Below are 26861 nucleotides of genomic sequence, written 5' to 3'. Positions count from 1 at the left end.
ATCAGATGGTCAGGTGATCTGATGGTCAGGTGATCTGATGGTCAGGTGATCTGATGGTCAGTTGATCTGATGGTCGAGTGATCTGATGGTCAGGTGATCTGATGGTTGTGGTCAGGTGATCAGATGGTCAGGTGATCTGATGGTCAGGTGATCTGATGGTCAGTTGATCTGATGGTCGAGTGATCTGATGGTCAGTTGATCTGATGGTTGTGGTCAGGTGATCTGATGGTTGTGGTTAGGCATGTACCCCATTTGAAAAAACGTGTGCTTAGTCTGAGCTGTCTGGCCATCCTTGGGAAAGGAAACAAACTGATTGATCAGACTGCCCAGTGCTACTGACATAGCCTTCACCACATTACTCACGGTTGCTTTTTTCACTCCCATATTGTCACCAATTACTTGGTAGAAAGTCCCACATGCGTAAAAGCATAGAGTGTTGGCCTGACAAGATCTGCAATGTACTTAATGTCATCTCTCCCACGGGCGTCAGTTTGGTTTGAAATGTTCTGGGGAAGAGACGCATTCGGACGCATTTGCAGAAGTGCTGGGTACAATGACGCATTCATTTTTTTTCTCTTTCGCGCAGGTCATGTTTTGAAAGACGATGTCCTGTAGCTTACTAATGTAAATAAATAAAAATGTATACAAAAATGTGATGATGTCCGACTTGTTTTATGAAGAAGAAAGCCTTAAGTTTTCAAAAAGCATTAGACATATGACCCACTATTCTGCTTCATAAGCATTTTTAGGTTTATAGGTACCTAAACAGTGATTACCAAATTTCTCTCTCATATTGCTCCTCATAACCACTGAAAACGGTCAAAAGATCAAACCAAAAGTCCAATTATTAAGGACATTATCTGACATTAAGCGCTTCTGCTTCACACTTTCAGCAGGGCAGCGAGCGGCTGTGGGTTGACTCCCAACGGTTCTCATGGACTTTATATATAAGTCCTAACGTGAAAAAGCTTTACGTGGTTTAATGTACCTAAACAACGATCACCAAACGATTACAGTTGTTGCAGTGTTATGAACAGAGAAGCATGTAGCCAGTGCAGCAGCAGAACGACTAAATTGAGCTTGAGGTTTAAAAAAAAAAAGTGGTGGGTACAAAATGACTCATGACGAAATCTGGTGGGGACAAGTATCCACCATCCCCACCGAAATCGACACCTATGATGATCTGATGGTAGTGGTCAGGTGATCAGATGGTAGTGGTCAGGTGATCTGATGGTAGTGGTCAGGTGATCGGTCAGGTGATCAGATGGTAGTGGTCAGGTGATCTGATGGAAGTGGTCAGGTAGTAGTGGTCAGGTGATCTGATGGTAATGGTAGTGGTCAGGTGATCAGATGGTAATGGTAGTGGTCAGGTGATCAGATGGTTGTGGTCAGGTGATCTGATGGTAGTGGTCAGGTGATCAGATGGTAGTGGTCAGGTGATCTGATGGTAGTGGTCAGGTGATCAGATGGTTGTGGTCAGGTGATCGGTCAGGTGATCAGATGGTAGTGGTCAGGTGATCTGATGGTAGTGGTCAGGTGGTAGTGGTCAGGTGATCTGATGGTAATGGTAGTGGTCAAGTGATCAGATGGTAATGGTAGTGGTCAGGTGATCTGATGGTAGTGGTCAGGTGATCAGATGGTTGTGGTCAGGTGATCTGATGGTAGTGGTCAGGTGATCAGATGGTAGTGGTCAGGTGATCTGATGGTAGTGGTCAGGTGATCTGATGGTAGTGGTCAGGTGATTGGTCAGGTGATCAGATGGTAGTGGTCAGGTGATCTGATGGTAGTGGTCAGGTGATCTGATGGTAGTGGTCAGGTGATCTGATGGTAGTGGTCAGGTGATTGGTCAGGTGATCAGATGGTAGTGGTCAGGTGATCTGATGGTAGTGGTCAGGTGATCTGATGGTAGTGGTCAGGTGATCTGATGGTAGTGGTCAGGTGATCAGATGGTAGTGGTCAGGTGATCTGATGGTAGTGGTCAGGTGATTGGTCAGGTGATCAGATGGTAGTGGTCAGGTGATCAGATGGTAGTGGTCAGGTGATTGGTCAGGTGATCTGATGGTAGTGGTCAGGTGATCTGATGGTAGTGGTCAGGTGATTGGTCAGGTGATCTGATGGTAGTGGACAGGTGATTGGTCAGGTGATCTGATGGTAGTGGTCAGGTGATTGGTCAGGTGATCAGATGGTAGTGGTCAGGTGGTAGTGGTCAGTTGATCTGATGGTAGTGGTCAGGTGATCTGATGGTAATGGTAGTGGTCAGGTGATCTGATGGTAATGGTAGTGGTCAGGTGATCTGATGGTAATGGTAGTGGTCAGGTGATCTGATGGTAGTGGTCAGGTGATCTTATGGTAATGGTAGTGGTCAGGTGATCAGATGGTAGTGGTCAGATGATCAGATGGTAGTGGTCAGGTGATCTGATGGTAATGGTAGTGGTCAGGTGATCAGATGGTAGTGGTCAGGTGATCTGATGGTAATGGTAGTGGTCAGGTGATCTGATGGTAATGGTAGTGGTCAGGTGATCAGATGGTAGTGGTCAGGTGGTAGTGGTCAGGTGATCTGATGGTAGTGGTCAGGTGATCTGATGGTAATGGTAGTGGTCAGGTGATCAGATGGTAGTGGTCAGGTGATCAGATGGTAGTGGTCAGGTGATCTGATGGTAATGGTAGTGGTCAGGTGATCAGATGGTAGTGGTCAGGTGATCTGATGGTAATGGTAGTGGTCAGGTGATCTGATGGTAATGGTAGTGGTCAGGTGATCAGATGGTAGTGGTCAGGTGGTAGTGGTCAGGTGATCAGATGGTAGTGGTCAGGTGATCAGATGGTTGTGGTCAGGTGATCTGTGTGCTGGGGCGTGTCAGCAGTGAGACCTGTGTCAGAGGCAGGCCACTGTTACTCAGGGAACCGTGATGCACCCTGGGGTCACCGTGGAAACGCTGCTTCAGGCGCCACCGTCTCCACCGCCTCTGGACTTCATATTGTACCTGCCGAAAGTTAAAGGTCGATAGTTATTAAAGCTTACCAGTGAAACATAAAACAGAACCGCCTTGCTTCCCATGCCTAGAGCAAGATCTGATAATAACAAATGCGTCTAAAATGTGTGATGTATTAAACTCCGTCCATCTCTGGAAAGCATAATCTCAGATAATTTGATTCAAATTTCAATCTTTTTTAATTCACTCACCTCTCCATTTAAAAAGCAGTACAGCAGTGCCACAATAAAGCCCTGTAATAGCAAACACAACATGAAGCAGAACCAAAAGACAACATTGGATAATTTCATAAACCAAGAGAGAGTGAAAATAAATGACAACAACCTCCAATAAATGTCCTGTAAAGAGTTTGGGATTCATTACTTTTCCTGTTCCCGAAGCATATTAAAAGCTGTATATGTAGAAGGCTATAACCTACTTTACCTGTGTACATACAGTAGGCTACACTCACGTAAAGAATATGTACTAAACAGGAAATCTCGGCTGCGTGATTGTTTTAGATTGTCACAAAAATGTAAAAGGTTTTATCACACAGCTTTATATGTAAAGTTATAAAGCGTAATATATATATACACTATAGGCTAAAGCAAATCTCAACTGCTCGATTGCATGTATCATAGCAAAGTCTTTTTTAACTATATTATCGCCCAACTCTAATCCGCTATATGTGAATTTAAGGCATGAAGATATTTCAAACAGAGATTTTCTGCATTGAAACTGTGTGTATTATGAAAAGCGCTATATAAATACATATGACTTGACTTGACTTTTCCTGTGTGTATGAGAAAAAGAGAGAGGTTGAACTGTATATCACCTGTGTGGATGCTAATGCTAGCTCAATGAAATTCCAGATTTTAAAGGTTAGCACGCTCACTCGATCCGGGAAAAAGGCAAAGAGCACATACTGCAGCCCAAACAGGAACACTAGGAGAAATGTCGATTTCGCCAGTTTCCTACACCATAAAAAAAAGAGAATGATGATGATTAAAAGTTCTTCTTTTTCATACACTCATTTATTTTTCAATCATATAAAGCTTTTATTTCTGTGACCCTAGCTGTACCAAATAAAATTGTGCATATTGCTTGCCTGTCACAGTAATCACAGTCATTATTATTGCCGTTCTGTTTGGTAGCACTAGTGACGCACAGTTAAATGCTGAACGTGCTATTTTCTCTCACCTGTGATGATTAATTTCATTTCCATGCATGTCAGGAGCTTTCAGTTTTGCCACTAAAGTCCGAATAATACTCAGAAAAAACAGCATGTTTACCTGAAAAACAATTTCCCTTGTTAATTCCCTTGATAATTACAATGAATATTCATTGTTGCATAAAGTGTTGGATATTTAAAAAATATTAAAAACATGGCAGGACAGTATTATGACTTAATTCTTTAAAAAAAAAAATATGCAGAGAAAGATATTGTAAACAGAGATATTTGAAAGTTAAAACACTGTTTAAATCTGAGAGAATAGGCCAGAAACTTTAACTGGAATGTTTGCTTACAGTGATGAAAATAATGGCTGGTACTCGCAATATCCACCATATCCAGCCATGATCTCTCGTCTCCCAGCATCTGACAACACACACACACCACACACACACACACACACACACACACACACACACACACACACACACACACACACACACACACACACACACACACACACACACACACACACACACACACGTTGTGTTTTCATGTTTTATGGGGACTTTCCATAGACAATTATTTTTATACTGTACAAACTGTATATTCTCTCCCGAGCTCAACCCCAAAACCTACCCATCACACAGAACTTTGTTTATTTATTTTCATTTTCAAAAAACATCACTTTGTATGAGAGATCTGCTGTTTTCCTATTGGTGAACACGATTTTGGATATTGCCATGTTTGTAGGTGCAACTTGTCCCCATAACTTAGGGTTTACCAGGAACACACACACACACACACACACACACACACACACACACACACACACACACACACACACACACACACACACACACACACACACACACACATATACAGACACAGATACAGACACACTCACACACACACTCACTCTCTCTCTCACACACACACACACACACACACACACACACACACACACACACACTCACTCTCACACACACACACACACACACACACACACACACACACACACACACACACACACACACACACTCACTCTCTCACACACACACACACACACACACACACACACACACACACACACACACACACACACACACACACACACACACACACACACACACACACACACACGCACAACCATGCTGGTTTAAAATAACCACTCTTATATAATACAAATATACGGTAATAAATTACATTTTGTTGTTGTCCAGAGGAGGTTGGTATAAATAAAGTCAGTCCCTTGAGAGATCAGACTGAGCTTCAATGACTATAACTCTGGAACTGATTTCTGAACATTTGTGAACGTACCCTTCATCCTGGTGCAGGTATTTGGCCAAACTCCAACTGATAATAATGAGCATTGGTATCCCTGTGGGAACAAAATGTAATTGTACATCTTTAATTGTATTGCCAGGATGAGACCTAAAACAGGGCAATCTACTAGACATTGCATTCCATTGACTTCCATTCATGCATGCAAATACAGGTACCCATGTGCCCATCATTCACTACATTCCTCTTTTGCTGTTGAACCTGTGAAATTGTTTATAATTTATTTACTTTGAATTATTCAAAACAGACACCCTGGTCTATGACATCATATCCTGTTGCTCATATTCATGCCTTGAGTTAAATAAATATGCCTGCTTAAAGGGATGGTTCACCCCAAAACAAAAATCCTGTCATCATTGTCAGGGTTATGTCTGTTTAGTTTCATTGTGTTCTGGTAAAGTTCTGATCTGTTCCTCTGATTAGATATGCACCTGTTTCTGTTCCAGTTAATTAGTTTTACTATGTGTATTTAAGCCCTTAGTTCCCTAGGTTATTTGTCCAGTCACGCTTATTTGGGACGTGGTTGTGTTTTGTTTCTCTTACGTGTTAGATTTGCGATTCAAGACTGTGGTTGTATTCTCCTTTGTCATGCGCTTCATTGCAACCACACAAACTGTTACAGAAGACCAAACCACAAAAGGATTTAAATAATGGACTTGCCAGCAGTCCGAATGCTCTGCATAGAGAAGAAAGAACAAACACTTGAGGATCACACGAAATATTTAGAACATGGATTTTGCTGTGTTTGTTGAGTGGGTGCTGGTGAAGGACGGATCTCCATTCACCATCTCTCCTGGTGAGGAGGACATCACCAGCCCCACTCCGGAACCAGAGCTCAGCCAGCCGCCTCCCACGCCCTTCACGAACGAAACACCAGGATCCACCGCAGACATGTAGCCCTAACCTGATGTGATGCCAGTGCCAGAGAGAATACTTGAGCCAATCACTCAGTGGGTATGCTCGTGGAGCATGAGGGCATAGAATGGAGCTCTGCACACATTCCCACCACTGAGGGTGAGCTGCATATGGCCTCGGGAAACATTATAAGGAAGTGGAAGAGGATATTCCCCTTAGTCTCCTGCATCTCTGCTCTTCCCGCCCAGCTCTAAGTCTCCTGGGTCTCCGATGGTCCAGTCCAGCTATAAGTCTCCTGGGTCTCCGATGGTCCAGTCCAGCTATAAGTCTCCTGGGTATCTGATGGTCCAGTCCAGCTATAAGTCTCCTGGGTCTCTGCTGGTCCCGCCCAGCTCTAAGTCTCCTGTGTCTCTGCTGGTCCAGTCCAGCTCTAAGTCTCCTGGGTCTCTGCTGGTCCAGTCCAGCTCTAAGTCTCCTGCATCTCTGCTCTTCCCGCCCAGCTCTAAGTCTCCTGGGTCTCCGATGGTCCAGTCCAGCTATAAGTCTCCTGGGTCTCCGATGGTCCAGTCCAGCTATAAGTCTCCTGGGTATCTGATGGTCCAGTCCAGCTATAAGTCTCCTGGGTCTCTGCTGGTCCCGCCCAGCTCTAAGTCTCCTGTGTCTCTGCTGGTCCAGTCCAGCTCTAAGTCTCCTGGGTCTCTGCTGGTCCAGTCCAGCTCTAAGTCTCCTGGGTCTCTGCTGGTTCAGGCCAGCTCTAAGTCTCCTGGGTCTCTGCTGGTCCAGTCCAGCTCTAAGTCTCCTGGGTCTCTGCTGGTTCAGGCCAGCTATAAGTCTCCTGGGTCTCTGCTCGTCCCGCCCAGCTCTAAGTCTCCTGTGTCTCTGCTGGTCCAGTCCAGCTATAAGTCTCCTGGGTCTCTGCTAGTCCAGTCCAGCTCTAAGTCTCCTGGGTCTCTGCTGGTCCAGTCCAGCTCTAAGTCTCCTGGGTCTCTGCTAGTCCAGTCCAGCTCTAAGTCTCCTGGGTCTCTGCTGGTCCGGTCCAGTCCAGCTCTAAGTCTCCTGGGTCTCTGCTAGTCCAGTCCAGCTCTAAGTCTCCTGGGTCTCTGCTGGTCCAGTCCAGCTCTAAGTCTCCTGGGTCTCTGCTAGTCCAGTCCAGCTCTAAGTCTCCTGGGTCTCTGCTGGTCCAGTCCAGCTCTAAGTCTCCTGGGTCTCTGCTGGTCCAGTCCAGCTATAAGTCTCCTGGGTCTCTGCTCGTCCCGCCCAGCTCTAAGTCTCCTGTGTCTCTGCTTGTCCTGCCCAGTTCCAAATCTCCTGCATCTCTGCTTGTCCTGCCCAGCTCCAAATCTCCTGTGTCTCTGCTGGTCCTGCCCAGTTCCAAATCTCCTGCGTCTCTGCTGGTCCCACCCAGTCCCCCTCTCCGACCTCATCTGCCAAAGTCAGCCAGTCAGTCCTTCGGCCCCACCTCCGCTTGCTCCCCTCAGTCCCTTGGCCCCCCCTCTGTTTACTCCACTCTGCTGCGTGGATCTTCCTCTGATCTTCTGGTCTCCAGCTCCGCCTTGGCAAGGTAATACCCTGGCTCCATCTCTAGCTGCCGAGCACGTCATTACACTTCGGCTCGTCGATCAGACGACTCCACCTTGGCTCCTCCCTCCCACAGACCAGAGACATCTGGGCCTTCAGCTGCACAGCATCCCTCCCTCAGCTTCATCTGGGGCCGCCGTCCTCACAGCTGCACCAGGCTCCCTCATCCCTCCGGCTCCACCTTGGTCAGTCGTCGCACTGCCTGTGCCACAGACATCTGGGCCTTCAGCTGCACTTCATCCCTACACCCCTTCAGCTTTGTCGGGCTCGCTTCCCTCTGGCTCCGCCTTGGTCCTCAGCCCCACTAGCTCTCAGTCCTCTGGCACTCTGGCTCCGCCTCAGCCTCCAGATCCATTGGTGTCGCTTGGTCTCATCGGCTCCGCCTGGGTTACCATCGGCTCACTTTTCGGTCTATCATCCCCCTGGGTCCACCTGCCAAGTTTCCACCATTCCTCCCTCGACTATGCCATGGGCCTTCATCCTGGCTGTGCTCTGGGACCCAACCTGGCTCTTCTTGCCTTCGTCTCACCCCTGGCTCCTCCCTTCATCATTGCCGCCTTGGTTTCTCTCACCATCATCTCCTCCTGATTCATGCCCTTCGCCAGCCCCTCGTCCACCTTCTTCCTGTTTGCCTGATTTCCCTTTGCTTGTTTGTTTCCAAGGATTCTGATTAGCTATGCACCTGTTTCTGTTCCAGTTAATTAGTGTCACTATGTTTATTTAAGCCCTAAGTTCCCTTGCTTCTTTGTTCAGCCTCGCTTATGTGGAATGAGGTTGTGTTTTGTTTCTCTTTTGTTTCTCCTACGTGTTAAGATTTGTAATTATAGGACTGTGTGTTTGCATTATCCATCATCATGCACTTCATCGCAACCACACAAACTGTTACAACCATTTATTCACCCAAGTGACATTCCAAACCTTACGACTTTTATTTTTCTCTGGAGCACACAAAAGAAGATATTTTGATCCATATAATGGATTTCATTGGGAACCAAAGCTATTTGGTTAATAACATTTCTCAGAATATCTTATTTTGTGTTGTGGAGAAAAATGAAAGTCATAAGGTTTGGATTTTCATTTGGGTGAGTAAATGTTGACAAGATTTACATTTTGGGGTGAACTATCCCTTAAAGACCTCCCCTAAACACAAGAACATTTAACCAAAGACCCTCTTCATTCATAATTTTGGGAGCTCATTCTATAGCAAACCAAAATAACGTATAGTCATCCCAAAAAGTACTTAAGCCACACTTAAAAGAAAAAAATCAAATGTCACTGAATTACATAACAAAATATCAGGGCATGTGTGCACAAATGTTTCAAGAGCTTTTTCTCAGTGAGTTGTAATCAGCTGGAGTTTTAGTCATTTTCCGTGTCTGTATGATGACAGTTCTCTTCAAGTTCACAGAGGAATCCTAGCATAATAATCACAGGTGCAGAGCATCACATTAACTAGCAACAAAATCCACTGACAGATAAGTGTCAATTGTTACTGGAGAAAGGAACCTACCCCAGCCGAGCAGGATGTACCAGTGCAGGCGTTTCCTCTGTAAACGCAGTGAGAGGTTAATGAGGCTATGGAGGTAATGACCTTCCACCAGCAGCCAGCTGTAATTTGCCAGGATGCAGTAATTAGACAGGAACAGTGCCACTTTACAGCCAGGCTGAGGGAAACCCCGGAAACACATCATCACAGAGAGCTTATCTGTGCATTTATTTACCATGTATATGTACAGTCTAATGCATTTATGTACATGTTTTATTGATGTGTGTGTGTGTGTGTGTGTGTGTGTGTACCGGATGAGAGTTGCAGTGGTAGTACTCCTGTGAGTAATGCAGCGCAGCATCCCTGATGAAGATGAAGATGGCTCTCAGGATGAAGGACAAAAAAAGCTGCATGTGGATATAGTTACGATTGCAGTGCAGCTTCCTGAAGGGAGGTTGGGATGGAGAGAGATTTAAAGAGAAGATGAGGCCTATAAAACCAATAAAACATGTAACGCATCATGTAAATAAAAATGTGTTTAATTTCATCTGGTATGTGAAAACTAGACGTTTTTCTAAACTTACCCAAATGTAAACGTCAAAATGTTAAACATCTTTATCATCACAACGCCAGCCTGTACAAAATAACTGCAGTATGAAACTTGGAACACGAATCGCAGAATTCTTTGGCTCACAGAGTTTAGCAGAGAAGCGGTTTAGGCTCAGGCGAAATTCGCTACAGTGTCGGGATACTATCCATCTTCCATGTTCTCGCTCGGAATGACATCTATTTTAATTGTAACTTCTTTGTGGATGATTCACGACTGTTATCACAAACAGAACATGCTCTGGATGAGAGTTTCTCTGCACTTGAGGAGCTGCAACAGAGTAGATTGTGTGTTGCTTTTAAAAATGAATAAAATGGTTTGTGTGTGTTTAACATGAACTGTAACTTCCTATGTTTTGTTGGTATGAACATTGTGTATATACTGTAAAAGTTTGTGTAAGTGTAATAATGGCCACACAAATATCAGCAGCTTCACCAAATTGCATATTTTTCCTCAGTTTGGTCCTCTGAATAAAATTGATGTGTTTTTTCCTCCTTGAGGCTTTATTAGTGGTGTTTGTTAAGGCAAGTATACTTACTAGTGCATACTTAAAGGTACTCCACTATCCCTTCAGTGCATAACACATCGCACACCGTTGGTGCTATGAACATGCATGATACCTTAAATCATGCAGCTTGTTATTTTTTATAAGAGATTGTACTAACAATTTTAGTTTTGCAGCAATAAAACAGGCAAAATAATTATATAGACTTAGTATGGTATCTTGAAGACTAGGCGCCGGTTGCACTAGCTGTTCGTATGTTACAGCTTAGCCAGGTTTAACCTACACACTACTAAATATTTTTGCATTGCATCATTAAAATGAAAAAAGAAAAAAACATCCGAGCAGGAGTAACAGTTGAAATTAAATAGCAAATTTTGCTTGAGTTTTACCTGACAGACTTTAGTCCTTTTGACGTATATGATAATGTTGACATTTATACTCTCTCACATTTTAAGAGAGAGAGCATTATGTGAATTTAATACATTGTTAGCGGCTCTTCAACACAAACACGTCCTAAGCTCCACGTGCAACAGTCCGTGTTGTGCATGCCAAATAAAATTAGCCATAATAAATGAATGTCATTTCTTATGATTTTTTTTGAAGCATTAAGAGTATTTATTTATTGTCCCTTGTTCATTTAAAAAAATGTTTCTGAATGTTATTTACATATGATAATACATTTTATGTTATTCATGATAAGGTAGTATCGTATTATAATGGAATCGTGTTTTTACCGTTAGGAACTTGCGACCATGTTGGCAAACAATGTTTTTGGGAAACACACCCCACATTAGCAACTGCATAGCAAGTCTTGCTGCTCAGTACTATTAGTACACTTGACATTCTCATAAAACACATGTGAACACACACACAAAGACAAACACACAGTCCGTTACCTGAACACACACAACACTGTGAGAGCAATGCTGAGTGAGACCAGAGAGATGGCGTATCCCACAGAATACATGATCTTCACATAAAAGAAGTACTCGTGTGAGACCAGCCCCTACGAGAAGAGATAGTCACATTATGTAAGATCAACATTGTCATCTATTGTGTTTCAGTGAATGTTCTTCTGTGGTACTGGTTCATTGAAATGATAATGTGATGTTATTGTCATACTGTTGTACATGCATTTACTGTCTTTCTTTCTTTAATTTTTAATATGTCCTAAAGGGAATTTTTTTTTTTTTTTTTTTACTTTTATGAAAGAACATGAGCACAGAAATAAAAAGATTTTTGATATTACCGAGTCGGCGTGGATATGAAAGCTGTCGTTTAGCCCATGGCCACAGGCGAGCTCGTACGGCGGGAACATTTCAGACCAGCCATTTTCCGTGCAGTTTTTCATCACAGCTCCTGCGGACAGAGACAAGGAACAAACAACAAGCAACACAATTACAACCCTGTACAACAGCTCGTCCCTGAGGGCCAACCCAGATCACTCTTGATTTTTGTCAAGAATTTATAAAATATATAAGTCCAAAATCGTCTCCCATAATCAGTCATTGTGTTGTTTTACAGCAGAATTTCGAACATGATGAAAAACTTAATACTTAAAAAGTAACACAATCTACTACAGGCCTTCTGTCGTCTGATTGATAGTTGATACTCTTTTAGCAAGTAAAAATCTTTTAGTATAATTGTACAAATGTCCTTCTTCAGCTCGTGCTTACTTTTATATTTTTAATATTCTTTCAAGATGAACACTTATGGACTGAATCAACTTAGGTTTACTTGATTATCCATACATCTTATTTGAGAAAAATCATGTTTTGTATCAAACGTGATCATCAGGCTTTTGAGGAAGTTATTTGTTCATCTCTGAATCATCATTGTATTGTATGGCATTATATGTTTTAAAACTACAGAGTTTGATCATAACACTAAGCATTTAAATATCATATTACTAAGACATATTGGCAGATATAGATGACTGATATGTATATGCATTTTATGTAAGTAGTCACTATATACTGTTATAAAGATCTCACTGATATACATTACAAGCATCAGAATTTTATTTTACGTTTTGGCCATATAAATATCAGCATTTGCTCCAAATAGCACATTTTTGTTCAGTTTGGGCCTCTCAATCAGGCTTTACGAGATTACAGATATAAAATTCAAGAAGGCTGCTCAGTGAAAACTTAGATGCAACTGACCTTTGACCCAAAGAAAATTGGGGCACGGCCGAGACACAGTCTCTCCCACTTCAGCATGAGGCCAACAGTTCAGATCATCCCATAATGCACTGCAACCTGTTCAGAGGGGATGGAGGTGGAGTAAAACAGAATTAGAAGCAACAGTGTGATAACAATTCACATATCTAATTATCACTCTACTAATATTCTAAAAGGTAAAAATCCCAAATTTTTTGGTTACATGATTGCGGCTTGACTTGTGTCTCATTTCTCAGCATTGCATCGCCACCAGGTACAGTCCAAATATACAGTCTGAATTTCAACCAAATAGAGCGTTCCTAACCACAAAGGAACAGACCTAAATGCTAGTTAGCGGTGGATTGCTGAGGACTACTGCACTCGAACGAACGAACGAACAAATGAACGAACAAAAATCCATGCAAATTCATTGATTACTAAAAGACTGGGAACATTCAGCACTTAAAACTTCTGCAATCCGGAAAACAGAAAACTAGGAGTTTCCATATATTAAAATAGTAAGTTGTCGTCATTACATTAGATGTGCCAGAGGAAACATATTAGCCCACATGGGGGAAGGGGGGGGGGCATTGAATATTGTTGTGGACAGTGGACATTTTGCCAAAAGAGTGGAAGCGGTTAGGGGTGACCATACTTTTAGCCATATGGTGTACTTGCACTTCAGCAGATTCATTAGGACTGTTAGATTACAACACCAAATTAATTTTCATAAACTAGACACTTTTTTTATGTAGTAGCCTTTCAGATTATTCATTCAACCCCGAGCCTTATTAATCAGATAAGAAAGAGTGTGTGAGGATTACTCTTTATCGTTTGCAGTCAAATGCAATCTATTTGCGTTCTTGCACTGGTCTCTCTTTCTTTTTTTCTCTCTCTTTCTCTCTCTCCCTGAATGGAACAGTATCTTATTTAGCCCCTTTTCCAGTCTCTCTCTCTCCGTCTGATGAATGGCAGGAAAAGTTGTAAACATTTCTCTTAGTACTTTCTCCAATGAAATACAGATAGGAGACTTTGTGAGGACCAAGAGATCTGTACAGCGTTTTACTGTTATTGTGATGTCTGTGTTGACAGCCCTGTATTGACTGCTTCCTGTGTATGTAAAGGACGGCCAATATAGAGCGTAAAAACTTAAGCTCTGTTCACACTGACAGTTTTATTGCTGGAGGTCTGAGAGTGGTCGAGTGTTGGTCATTCCTACTGATGGACGAGTATTCCAGAACGCATGTTATGCTGGGTTAGTTCACAGATTAGTAGTTTAGCAGTAGTACAAGCAGTAAAGTTGTAAAGTTTTTAGGTAACAGTCTACTTGCTTTGTTCAGTTAAATGTAGGCCAACTTCAAGATGGCTGAACTAAATTCATCTTATCAAATTGAGTAACCAATACTCACATTTTCTCGTTGCCTAAACAAACACAAAGTTGTATTAAGCTTTAAGACTCAAAAAGTACTCACACTAGGCACAGTTGTCTTGTGCCGTGCCCTGGCGCAATTGTCCCACATCCCCACTCCCCCGCTGGCATGAACTCACATTGCATTTAATGTTCTGGGCCGGAGCACGTCATGTGTCATTTATGATGCAACGTTTTGTTTTGAAGAAAACAGAAAGAAAAGCCTAATAGATTTGATGTCTAATAGACTGCCTAATAGATTTATTATTCATGCCATGCAGCGATTTTCACACGATTGTGCTGCACATATCAGAAGATTATTATGGAGGCTGCTGACGTTGATGGAGGAATTTGCAGCTTTACTCGAAATGAATTCCTGTTCATCAATAAGATGAGAACCAGACCTGTTATAAACCTAAATATAATCGATTTAATTTAATTAACTGAAAAAGTGTAGTATCCAAGTAGTAATAAAACATATTTGCTATCGTAATGATGACAGTAGCGCAGCTGTTCCGTGCTCCAGCGCGGTTAGCGATCACACTACATGCGTCCCCCGCCCGAGCCCAACTGAGGTAAGCGAACTGCGCCAAGGCACGGTACGGGGCGATCACATTAGTCAAACAAACCAAACTTTGGTGGCCAAACGTTCTCGGGCACGAATCAGATCACCTAATGTGAGTACACACTATGAAAATATTCTTGAAATAAGTCTTGCCTGGCCAGCTGAAGAGCATGAGTGTCATAGAAAAAGCTAATTAAATTAACACTTTGCCTAAATCTGCATCATCCTTGATGGCTCTGACACTCCCCACCAAACTCTGCAGGGAAAATTTGAGTTGGTGGGCAAAGCGTATGTTCCTTAAGGTCAGGCAGGTGCATGTCTGCACACCATGGCATTGTTACAGGCATACCAAGCTGAGCTGCTAAAAGACCTGAATGAAGGAAAGGGAATTGGGCCGGAGGTGGTGAAAGAACTCCAACGGGCCACAGATCTGGATCTCCACATCACCAAGCAAATGGACTGCTCCATCGGCAGTTCAATGGCTGCCATCGTTGTCATGGAGAAACATTTGTGGCTTAACCTATCAGGCATTAAACAGAGGAATAAAGTTTGCTCCATCAGGCCTCTTCGGCGACATTGTAAATACAGTGGTCGAGGGGCTTCAGGAGGCTAAAAAGCATTCTGTGGAGTTTTCTCAATTTATCCCTCGCTGCTTCCAGGGACCCAGGTCTGTTTCCAACCTCAGTCCAGGCCAAGCGATAGACGTTGCCCTTGGGAAATCGGTCTGCTAACGCCGCAACCTATGTTGATTCTAGCAGGTCAGTTAAGCTAGTATCTGCCTGAAAACAGGGAGGAACTGGGATGCCTAGATCCTCAGAGGAGGATATTGGAGAAGTATATTCAGCCATTCCCTGCTGGTGAACCTCTTCAGGGAATCAAATGTATTACTCCTCTTACCCCAGAGGTCGGTCTCAAGAGGTTGATACTCTTTCAGACCATAAGGCTGCGTGGCAACTTCTGCCTAATGTGTCTCCTTGGGTTCTGCAAACTGTGGAATGGGGTTACAGGATCCAGTTTCAATCTGGTCCCCCTCATTTAAAAAAGGCCATAAAACCACTCCTTTTCTCGAAAGGAAATCAGGCTATTACAGCCGGTATCTTTTAGTTCCCAAGACGGATGGGGGGTTAAAGCCAATTTTGTATTAAACTCATCTGAACTGTACTCTACGGACATACAGGTTCAAGATGTTAACACTAAAGGCCATTGAGTCCTAAATCACTGGTTTGTCACAACGAATTTAAAAGACATATACTTCCATTTATATCCATCCTTCCCCAGCACAGGAAGTTCCTCGGGTTTTTTCTTTCAAACTTATCAGCATGCACCTTCATTAAGTGCATGGATGCAGCTCTGGCTTCTTTCTGACCCCAGGGGATTCGTGTACTCAATTACATCAATGACTGATTAATTCTTGCCGGAGTCCAAGGTGATGGCAGTTTGACATTGAGATGCTATTTCTGCCCACATAAGGTGCCTGGGTTTGAGACTGAACTCCGAGAAATTTGTACATTCTCCAGTTCACCCTCAGATGGCCAAAGTACCCTAGGGAATTGGTAGAAACCTTGGTTCTTAGCCCAAGGACTCATGTTGGGAGCATCATGTCATCGCAAAACATTTAAGACAGATACTTCTCTTATGGGTTGGGGGGCTATCTTAGATGGCCATTTAGCTAACAGTCGGTGGAGAGGTCACTATCTTTCATGGCACATAAATTGCCTTCAGATGAGAGCTGTATTTCTGGCACTGAAATACTTACTCCCAGATCTCAAGGGTTACCATATTCTTGTCCAGTCATACAATACATCGGTAGTCTTACATCGGTCTGCATTCGTGCCCTTTTTCCAGATTGGCGAGCCAGATTTTGCTTTAGGCTCAGGCCAAGCTGCTATCAGTAAGAGCAGACCACATCCCTGGGCACCTTAATCAGGGGGCAGACATCCTATCGAGGCAGGGGCCCAGGGAATGGAGACTTTATCCAAATGGTGTGAACTTGATATGGAAAAAAATGATGTCGAGAAGTGGACTCTGACATGCTGTCCGCTCTGGTTCTCCCTCACACCTCCAGAACCGTTCGGGCTGGATGCCATTGTGAAGAAGTGGCAGAGTCTGTGCCTGCTTTCCTCCGATCACTCTGTTCCCTGGAGTCCTAGCCGAGCTTATTACTTATAGCCCTATTTTGGCCGGCCCAAGTATTTGGGCAGGCTTTCGTACCTAATATCACTCCGGGATATCAGTCCAGAGGGATCTTATGTCTCAGACAGCGGGCACAATTTATCACACTCACCCAATATATGGAGACTTTTGATATGGCCCATAAGGGGACCAATTGATGGTACATACTTGGGGAGGCTTTTTCCTGAAAGGTGCAAGATGTCTTGGGCCATTTTGCCGGTCTAGAGTTCCTTCTTGGGACCTTGCTATTGTACTGGAAGGTCTGGCAAGGGCTCCTTTTGACCCTATTGAGTCAGCCTCTAAGAAAGTTCTGACTCTTAAGGTGGCTATTCTCCAGCAATTGCTTTGCTAAAGAGAGTAGGGGGTTTGCAGGCCCTGTCAGTTGCCTCCTCCTGCTTAGAGTTTGCTCAGGACGTCAAAGCTATTCTACATCCTAGGCTGGATTATAGTTACAAAGGTGGTCAGAACAACTGTTTGTCTGTTTTGGAGAACGCAGCATGGGTTCTGCAGGGTTCTAAGAAGGTCACATTTCACGACTTATGACTATCAGCAGCCAAAAGAATTAGCGTAATTTCAAATATGCTTTAGACCGGTCATGCGAAAGTATTTCCAAAGCGTCAACATTCAGATGTAGGAACTCGTTCCCTACTTAAGAAACCAGTGTTGAAGTCGTAACCCAAGGCACTTTCTGTGCTTTCAAATGATGAGGTCTTGGGCTAGAATTAATACGGTAAAACCGACGCCATTGTTACTGTTCGTATCACTGTGTATCAAGTCCTGAGTAAGATCCGGAGCTCAAATTCTGATATGCTAATTAGGGCTGTCGCGGTGAAGGAATTTCCCTTGTGGTAAATTTGAGTGGCTCAATAGTGCGATATGCGGTTTTACCGCCATTTATTTATTTATATTTATTTGCTATATAAATACGTGTTATGATGTGGTCAGCATACACAAAAACAATGTAACCAATGTAACCGAAACTAAACAGCGTCTCTGCGCATTGAAAGACTGTCACTCAGCGCGCAGTTGTTATGCCAACGGACTGTCTTTGAGTGAGTCAATGAACCGTTCATTCAACAAAAACGTTCAAAAAAGCTGATTCCTTAAATGATAGATGTAATGAAACAAGGTGTTAATTATTTTTTTAACTTTGAGCTCCACTTTTCAAGGCTCAGCTGGCCAGCAATGCTTCACTTTTGGGCAAAGCTGAAGCAATGCTTCACTTAATAGAGACCAATGGCATTGATTCAATGCGTGACTCGCTGCTTTCCCCCCACGGCTTCCTCGCGCTGTGTAATGCTGACCAGCGCTGACGCCATTCATGGTAAATACCCTTACACGTTAAAAGGATGATAGCCTACGACAAATATTTAGCTTTCCTTGGAAACAGCAACCTTTTCACGAATATACATGACTTGACTTCAAAGACAGACGCAGGTAATCGCACGAGCTCAGTCGAACACATTCACTGTCTGTTTAGGCTTAAGTCCAAATCCACGAATCCTCTGTACAAATCACCATGATAAACAGTCTTGTTATCATTATTAAATTATTTAACATTCAATACACATGGTACGAACTACGAAGGGTTGCCTTATGAAAAAAGAAAACGCGGTTCGCGGTTGCTGCGGTTACTTGCGTTTCTCTGCGGTTGGCCTGTCAGTAGCGCGGTACTGCGATATTGCGGTTATCGCGACAGCCCTAATGCTAATGGCTGTTTGGTTTCCAAAACAAGCTGTAAGCAGTCGTCCAATCTCAACAGACTAGGCCATCTAACCAATCAGAGGAGAGTAGGCTCTCGGAAAGGCTGTGTTTAGAGAGACTGTAATAATAATAATACTGTTTATATGAATGTTTATAAATGTAAATGATTGTCAATGCATTAATGAAAATTCATATAAGAAAAAAGTCTGTTGCCAATACGCTTATTTCACGCAGCCATTATTTTGAAATCGAAAGTGAGGCTCCGGTGGGAAGAACCGCGGAAGTAAAGATAAACAATGATTTACACTAGTGGATGTTAATATCCAATATAGGATATGTATATTCCTTCCTGCTGCTTTTTTTACTTTCTGAAAAAAAAAAATCATTATAAATGATTTTCACTGTATATAGTCTAAAGTATGAAAGAAATGTATGTACATTTTTAGAATAACTAATTTCTACATTAAACACAACAATACGCCATCGCATTCGCGACTCTCCTATGATTAAAGGCGACACTTCCGGTTTTCTTCCCACCGGAGCCTCGCTTTCGATTTCAAAATAACGGCTGCGTGAAATAAGCGTATAGACGTTCCAACTATATACAACTATATCAGGCAACAGGTTGCTCATTTGCTATTTGCAGATTGTCATTGCTCAATTTCAGAAAGTTGCAGCATCGGCAACAGTCACAATCATGTTATAATGCTGACAATTCCTGACACATCCTCACAGTACATCGCTGTTGCTCATGTCACCGTAAATCACCAACTCTCATTGATCCTCATTGACTTTGTCACTCACAATTTGTCCAAATCACTGTGCGTGTAAACGGATTATTGAGTATTAGACTTTATGATACTGTCACTTAAACAAGCACACCCTCTCTCAACTGAAAATGTATCTCGAGTAGGGAATAGTTGTGCCAGCGTTAGACCAGCAATTGTGTGTGTACACTGCGCTGAATGACGTTATATATCTATAATCTGATAAGGGTGTGATTTATGGAGTATGGATTATGGAGGCCATTCTGTAAACTTCCCCCCAGATATCACATTACAACTCTTAGGAACACACATAAACACTTATCATTTTGTTTGTCCTCATAAACAAGAAGTATAAAAGGCATTAGGTGTATTGATGTGTATGGAGCAAGCTTGTGGAAAACACTCTGGGCATATCGAAAATAGCTGCCCTCTATATGAACTCAATCTTCTCATTAAGTGTTTGTGTATGAGAGAGAGAGAGTGAGTGAATGTAATGGCTCGCCTGTGTGTGTGGACCCGGTCTCTGTCAGGTTCTCTTGATAGATGATTTTGAAGCAGTCTTCCTCCTCTCTGAGTAGCACAAACTCTAGATCACATTCTGGCGGAATGGCACACACCTTCACACACACACACACACACACACACACACACACACACACACACACACACACACACACACACACACACACACACACACACACACATATTTGTATCAAACACAAACCAAACATTACTTATCTACATTAGTTAACATGAACTAGCAAAAAAAAGTGTACAGCTTTTATCAACCTTAGTTCATGTTAATCTCAACATTTATAAAATTTTAAGTGTCTGTTGACATTCATGCACTATGAACTAATAATTAGCATGAACATTTGTATTAAATAACATCAAAGTTTAATAAAATGCAGTAAAAATATTGTTCATAGTTGGTTCATGTAAGTTAATGCATTAACTGTTAACAAATGAGAAATGTATCAACCAAAACAACCAATATAGCAAGCCTTCAAATGAATAAATGAAATATAAAATATAATGCAATATGCAATAATATATATATATAAGCCTCTTCTCGGGACGAGGGGCTTTTGTAAATTCGGGTCAAGTTGTCACACGTTTTGTAAGCTGTAATTTAATACTATTTATTGATCAAATATCTATTGGTGAAAACAAAAGTTTCATATTTATATAAGTTTGTTGTTTCATGAAATGTTTTGCGTTTATAGCTTTGAATCAACAAACAAGCTACAATTACCCCATAACGTGATAGCATGCCCCTCTGTCTTATGAAAGAATATTAAATAAACTTTATATCATATAAAACAGTTCCTGCAGTGCGTCACCTGTAGGCTATGTTCATCAAAGGCTACTGCTCTGAACTCACGTGAGAATAGACGTGAAGTAAAGTCGCGAAAGCAACCAGGTGTAAAACGGCAGAAATCTTCATTTACAAATCTTCTGATGGCAGAACTCGATAGCAACCAAATAATTTCCGTCGCTCGGTCCCTCTGAAGGAAAGTTTTATCTCCTCGCGCATTCCTTGACGCTCGAGCGCAGTGAACAGACATACATGTGCGCGCGATGCGTCCGGTCAAACTCAGCACGTGAACGACTGATGATGATCCAGACACTTCATCTGACAACATCTCCTCCAAACATCTATCTGACTGTTAACTGCGCTCAGATGCGCGGCGCCTCTCAGCACAACCTCACCATCCCTCTGTTATAAATCAGAAAACTGTGCTGTGAAACGTCTTGTAAATTCACTTTAACAAAGCAAGAAATGTTTACTTTTTCCATAGGTAATTGCATAACTGTAATTAATTACTAGCTTTTTACATTTTCTGAAGACAATATGAAATGTATAACATTTTGTAGTGAGTTTTAACCCTCCATAATTCTATGCAATTGCTTTTGTGTTCTGTGTGAATTTTCATATTTGGTTGTTAGGATCTCTCCATAAATGGAATTCTATGGGATATTTTCTGTTTTCCAGAATATAATTTATTTTGTACTCCACTGACTTTCTTTGCATGGACAGAAAAATGTGACATTTTTCTTTTGTGTTCCATGAAAGAAATGCATACATGTATGGAATGGGATTTTCTTTTTCTTTTTTTTCTTTTTACATTTCACAAATAATTATTTGTAACAATAACATTGATTAAACATCAACCTATTAAGTAGAAATACTGAAATATTATTTATTGTAAAACACTCCAATAATCATTGTTTTATTTACAACATCGAAAAATTCAGTTTTTAACAGTTTAAAGGGGTTATGAATTGAGAAATCAAATTTTCCTTTATCTTTTGACATATAAGAGGTCATTGTACTACAAAAATATTCTGTAAATTTCAGAATCCAAAATTTCCTTGTTAGTCTAAAAACGTCTCAGGTTACGACTGTAACCTATGTTCCCTGAGAACAGGGAACGAGACAATACGTCATCGAAGTTATGGGGAACGCCTCAGCCGTGACAGGTGTCTGAAATCAAGTATCAACTCACAGCAATCATGTTGACCGGCGACAGCCCGTGTTTCATCAGCTTGAATGATAAGCACGCAACCTGGATGTATAAAAAGGGCGCCCTTGAGACCGTGACAACATCCTATCGTCGGAAGGGACTGTTGCAGGCAGGCCCCGAGGCATGGCAGGGAGACGTATTGTCTCGTTCCCTGTTCTCAGGGAACATAGGTTACAGTCGTAACCTGAGACGTTCCCTTTCGAAGGGAACGAAACAATACATCATCGACGTTATGGGGAACGAAATACCCACGCCGCCATACTGAGGGGAGTGCATGCCCAATGGCAGTGACAACTGTCAGAACCAGTAATACAAAGGACACTAAAACCAGTCACCCTAGGTCACGTTGGGCTGTCAGTGACAGCACTCCCCACCGGTCATAGCCCAAGCTAATGAACCGAGAAAACTGCCAGAACATAGTTCATGGGAAGTATATCTGGGCCAGATCAAAGGCTTAGGACCACAACTTCCTAATAGAAGGGGTCCCTTCTAGGGAGTGTGGCTAGGGGACTCAAGGACTCCCAGCCAGTCAATAATCAGGAGAGCATGCCTCCTGACATGCCACCAGGCTGGCCTGGTGATCTATACTAAGACGCACAGTCTGGCCATTGCCTGTCTGTCCAAGATAGAGCCTCTGGAAACTGCCTTGGAAAAGGCATCCAAAACTGAAGGCCTGCAAAGCTGGCAGAAACCATTCAGTTCCGGATCACAGAGACGGGACCACCTGGAGAGTGTAACTCAACCTCAAGCAATGACGGAAGTCGTCCGATCAATCCATGGGTCTACCCAGTGCTCGTTCTGAACACTGAGGAAGTAAGAGAGGGATCAAAACCAGGAAGGTCTGCTGAGGCCAAGACCTGATTACCCCCTATGTGGGGAGCTCCAGTACATGAGAGCTCATTTCAGGAAGGCCGGTGAGGCCTGAAACCTGACGACCACAGCATGTGGAAACTCATACTCAGGAAGGCCAATTAGGCCTGTAACCTGGCGACCACAGAATAAGGGAGCTCATAACCAGGAAGGCCTGATAAGGCCTGTAACCTGACAACCACACCACTTGGGGCTACATTAGAAAGTACATGAAATAAAAGTGCATGTACTTAGCCATTCTGAGTCCAGAAAAGGCCTGGATCAGAATGTGGAAGTTAGCTAGAAAGGCGTCTGTCGTAGCATACTTTGACGACAAGACGCATCTGGAGTGGGAACCGAGGTGAAAGACTTGGGTCTGGGCCACATAGAAAGGGACCGAAGCGTACAGCGCATGACCCTTACCATAAAAATTGATTTTAGAAAGTACACAAGATGTTCCATCATGTGACTTACCATAAGTATGGTTTTGACATGACCAGGAAGGCCAGATGAGGCCTGTAACCTGATAGTCAAAATGTGTGGGAGCTCTCATTCAGGAAGGCCTGATTAGGCCTGAAACCTGACATGTGAAAGCTCACAACCACACCCTAGCGACCACAGTGAGTGGGAGTTCACATTCAGGAAGGCCTGGTGAGGCCTGAAACCTGACATGTGACAACTCATAACCAGGAAGGCCGAGGAGGCCTGAAGCCTGGTGACCACTGAATGTGGGAGCTCATAACCAGGAAGGCCGGTGAGGCCTGTAACCTGACGACCACAGTAAGTAGGAGCTCATATCAGGAAGGCTGGTAAGGCCTGTAACCTGATACCCAGTATATGGGAGCTCATATCAGGAAGGCCGGTGAGGCCTGTAACCTGGCGACCATAGCATGTGGGAGCTCAAAACCAGGAAGGCCTGGAGAGGCCTGTAACCTGGCGACCACAATATATGGGAGCTCATAACCAGGTAGGCCGTGTGAGGCCTGTAACCTGGTGACCACAGTATGTGGGAATTCATATTCAGGAAGGCCGGGTGAGGCCTGTAACCTGGCGACCAGGGTATGTGGGAGCTCATATTCAGGAAGGCCGGGTGAGGCCTGTAACCTGGCGACCACAGTATGTGGGAGCTCATAACCAGGAAGGCCGGGTGAGGCCTGTAACCTGGCGACCACAGTATGTGGGAGCTCATATTCAGGAAGGCCGGGTGAGGCCTGTAACCTGGTGACCACAGTATGTGGGAGCTCATATTCAGGAAGGCGGGTGAGGCCTGTAACCTGGCGACCACAGTAGGTGGGTTCTCATACTCAGGAAGGCTGGTGATGCCCGAAACCTGGCAACCACAACCTGTGGGAGCTTACTTTCAGGAAGGCCTGGTGAGGCCTGTAACCTGACAACCACACCATGTGGGGCTACTTCTAGAAAGGCCATAAATATGGATTTTAGAAAGTACATGAAACAAAAGTGCATGAACTTAGCCATTCTGAGTCCAGGAAGGCCTGGATCAAAAGTTGAAGTTAGCTAGATAAAGGCGTCTGTCGTAGCATACTCCGACGACAGGACGCATCTAGAGTGGGACCCAAGGTGAAAGACCGGGGTCTAGCCACATAGGAAGGGACTGAAGCGTACAGCGCACGACCCTTACCATAAAAAATGGATTTTAGAAAGAACACAAGACGTTTCGTCGTGTGACTTACCATAAGTATGGGTTTAAGAAGGTACAGAGCATACAAAGAAAATAGATGAAGTAAATGTGCATGTACTTCATCACTCTAAATTTAGGAGGCCGGTTTTGAGGCCTGAATTTACCCATGATCAGGAAGGCCAGATGAGGCCTGTAACCTGATAGTCATAGTGGGTTGGAGCTCACATTCAGGAAGGCCTGATGAGGCCTGACATGTGAAAGCTCACAACTACACCCTAGCGACCACAGTGAGTGGGAGTTCACATTCAGGAAGGCCTGGTGAGGCCTGTAACCTGGCGACCACAGTAGGTGGGAGCTCATCCATAGTGCGTGGGAGCTCATAACCAGGAAGGCCGGATGAGGCCTGTAACCTGGCGACCACAGTATGTGGGAGCCCATAACCAGGAAGGCCGGCTGGGGCCTGTCACCTGCCACAGAATGTGCCGGGCCACAGTATCTTGGAGCTCACATTCAGGGAGGCCGTGTGATGCCTGTGACCTGTAATGTAGAAGCCCATCACCAGCAAGGCCGGTGAGGCCCGTAACCTGGCAACCACAGTATGTGGGAGCTCACACTCAGGAAGGCCGGGTGAGGCCTGTAACCTGGCGACCACAGTATGTGGGAGCTCACATTCAGGGAGGCCGGGTGAGGCCTGCAACCTGACATGTAGAAGCCCATCGCCAGGAAGGCTGGTGAGGCCTGTTACCTGGCAACCACAATATGTGGGAGCTCATAACCAGGAAGGCCGGCTGTTTTTAACGACGGATGGAGGCAGCAGACTGTTTGGTGGCTCGGAGAGACAAATCCATGGTGCAGCGCAGCTCTGCGACCGCGTCAGGGGACAGACCGGCCCCCTGATCGAGGTCCTGCAGCAGGTCGGCCTGGTAGGCCTGAAGGACCGCGAGGGTGTGCAGAACCGCTCCTGCCTGACCTGCTGCTGTGTACGCTCTGCCATTCAAGCGTGATGTAGTCTTAAGCGGCTTGGATGGCAGGGACGGAGCTCCTAGTGACGAAGACCGACCAGAGGCGAGATAGTTGGCCAACGTCTCGTCCACTGGCGGCATCAACACATACCCCTTCTCCGCGGCCCCATCCACAGCAGCGAAATTATTCCGCTGATGCAGATGAAGACGCGCAGAGAACGGGTTCTTCCATGCCTTCTCGATCTCAGAGTGGAGATCAGGAAGGAATGGAAGGCTCGTCTGGGCTGGTGGCTTATGGGAAGGGAGGAACCGATCGTCCAAAATACCACGAGCAGGTTCCTCCCGGAAGCGCCTCCACTGTAGCTGCAATCTGTTGGTGGCACGCCCCATAACATCCATAACATCCACCAACTCAGCGCACACTGGGCAGGAGGGCTGAGATGATTCAGTCTCAACCAGACTGACATCATCAGCAGCCAACTCCTGCCCGGCCCGAAGAGAACTAGTTACAGATCCATCAGAAAGAGAAAGAACCTCTTCAACATCGACCTGCAACTCACCCTCGTCAGCTGGCAGATCATCCACAAGCTTAACGCCCCTCTCCAGACGACCTGCCAGCTCCATTTGAGAGCCACACAAGCTTACGTGCCGCTGAGCCTCAGCCCGAGCGGGACCAACACCGCGGGGTACAGATGCCACGCCCCCTTCCCTCGAGAAGTGGGACAGACGAGAACGGAGCGTTTTCAGAGAAAAACGCTCACAGTTTGCGCAGGAAGCTCCCTCGAGAACTTCCCGCGCGTGCTCTTCTCCCAGGCAGAAAACGCACAGATTGTGTGAATCCTCCGGTGTCAAATATCTGGGAAACGGGTCGGCATACTTGCGTAAAGTATTTCTCCCCTTCTCTGCACGCTTCATTTTTGTTGACTACTCAAAAACAGACAAACAGTCCCTGAAGACGAAAAGGATGTTGTCACGGTCTCAAGGCGCCCTTTTTATACATCCAGGTTGCGTGCTCATCATTCGAGCTGATGAAACACGGGCTGTCGCCGGTCAACATGATTGCTGTGAGTTGATACTTGATTTCAGACACCTGTCACGCCTGAGGCGTTCCCCATAACGTCGATGACGTATTGTTGAGTTCCCTTCGAAAGGGAACTGCTTTTTTTTAAATCAAGCTCAGAAAACGACACGTTGCGGAATTTGTCACCTTATGACCTCATAAACCCGACGAAGGACCGCCTCTGCAGAAGAAGATCAACGCCTACTTCTACATAATTGCCTCTTTAGCCCTGCCCACCAATTCACCCATATGTAGGCTAGTTGTAAATACCAGAGAGACAGTTTTGTTATTGTTTTGATCGAAGACATTCGCTGTAATCCAGAATAAAAGTTTCAGCGAGCAACATCTGTTTTGTAATCAGGACATTACGTTTTACTTTATTTAAAACATGACACTGCAAATGACAATGTAGGCTATACCCTACGCTTTTCACTTTATCGTGTATAGGATTAATTATAAATAGGGGAGAGCAGGGCATAACCTAACACGGGGCTAAATGTTACACCCATGTTTTAAATACTTCCACA

The 26861-nt window shown here is 44.0% G+C and overlaps 1 protein-coding gene across 1 annotated transcript; it reads right to left on the bottom strand.

The window, feature by feature from the left end:
* Positions 1-2792: 2792 nt before the first annotated feature.
* Positions 2793-20784, bottom strand: sctr (secretin receptor). The gene is made up of 13 exons (XM_077221457.1): positions 20678-20784; positions 19796-19910; positions 12681-12776; positions 11765-11874; positions 11412-11521; positions 9715-9847; positions 9428-9581; positions 5461-5521; positions 4497-4566; positions 4170-4261; positions 3805-3943; positions 3182-3223; positions 2793-2981 (listed from the first exon to the last, which is right to left on the bottom strand). The coding sequence occupies exons 1-13, from the start codon at positions 20738-20740 to the stop codon at positions 2829-2831; spliced, it is 1338 nt and encodes a 445-aa protein (XP_077077572.1). The 5' UTR covers positions 20741-20784; the 3' UTR covers positions 2793-2828.
* Positions 20785-26861: the final 6077 nt, after the last annotated feature.

The sequence above is a fragment of the Siphateles boraxobius genome, unplaced genomic scaffold, assembly GCF_051911475.1.
Source record: "Siphateles boraxobius isolate OS27281-9 unplaced genomic scaffold, OSU_SipBor_1 83, whole genome shotgun sequence".
Classification (NCBI taxonomy): Eukaryota; Metazoa; Chordata; class Actinopteri; order Cypriniformes; family Leuciscidae; genus Siphateles; species Siphateles boraxobius.
This window is presented reverse-complemented; position numbering and strand designations above follow the sequence as displayed.

What these genes read in the sequence shown, in the direction of transcription:
- sctr (XM_077221457.1), bottom strand. Translation starts at nt 20,740, where the DNA reads ATGAAGATTTCTGCCGTTTTACACCTGGTTGCTTTCGCGACTTTACTT. An exon ending in CAGCCATTATTTTCATCACT is followed by an intron (nt 4,262 to 4,496) that starts GTAAGCAAACAT and finishes ATTGTTTTTCAG; the next exon opens with GTAAACATGCTGTTTTTTCT. An exon ending in TAGCATTAGCATCCACACAG is followed by an intron (nt 3,224 to 3,804) that starts GTGATATACAGT and finishes TTGCTATTACAG; the next exon opens with GGCTTTATTGTGGCACTGCT.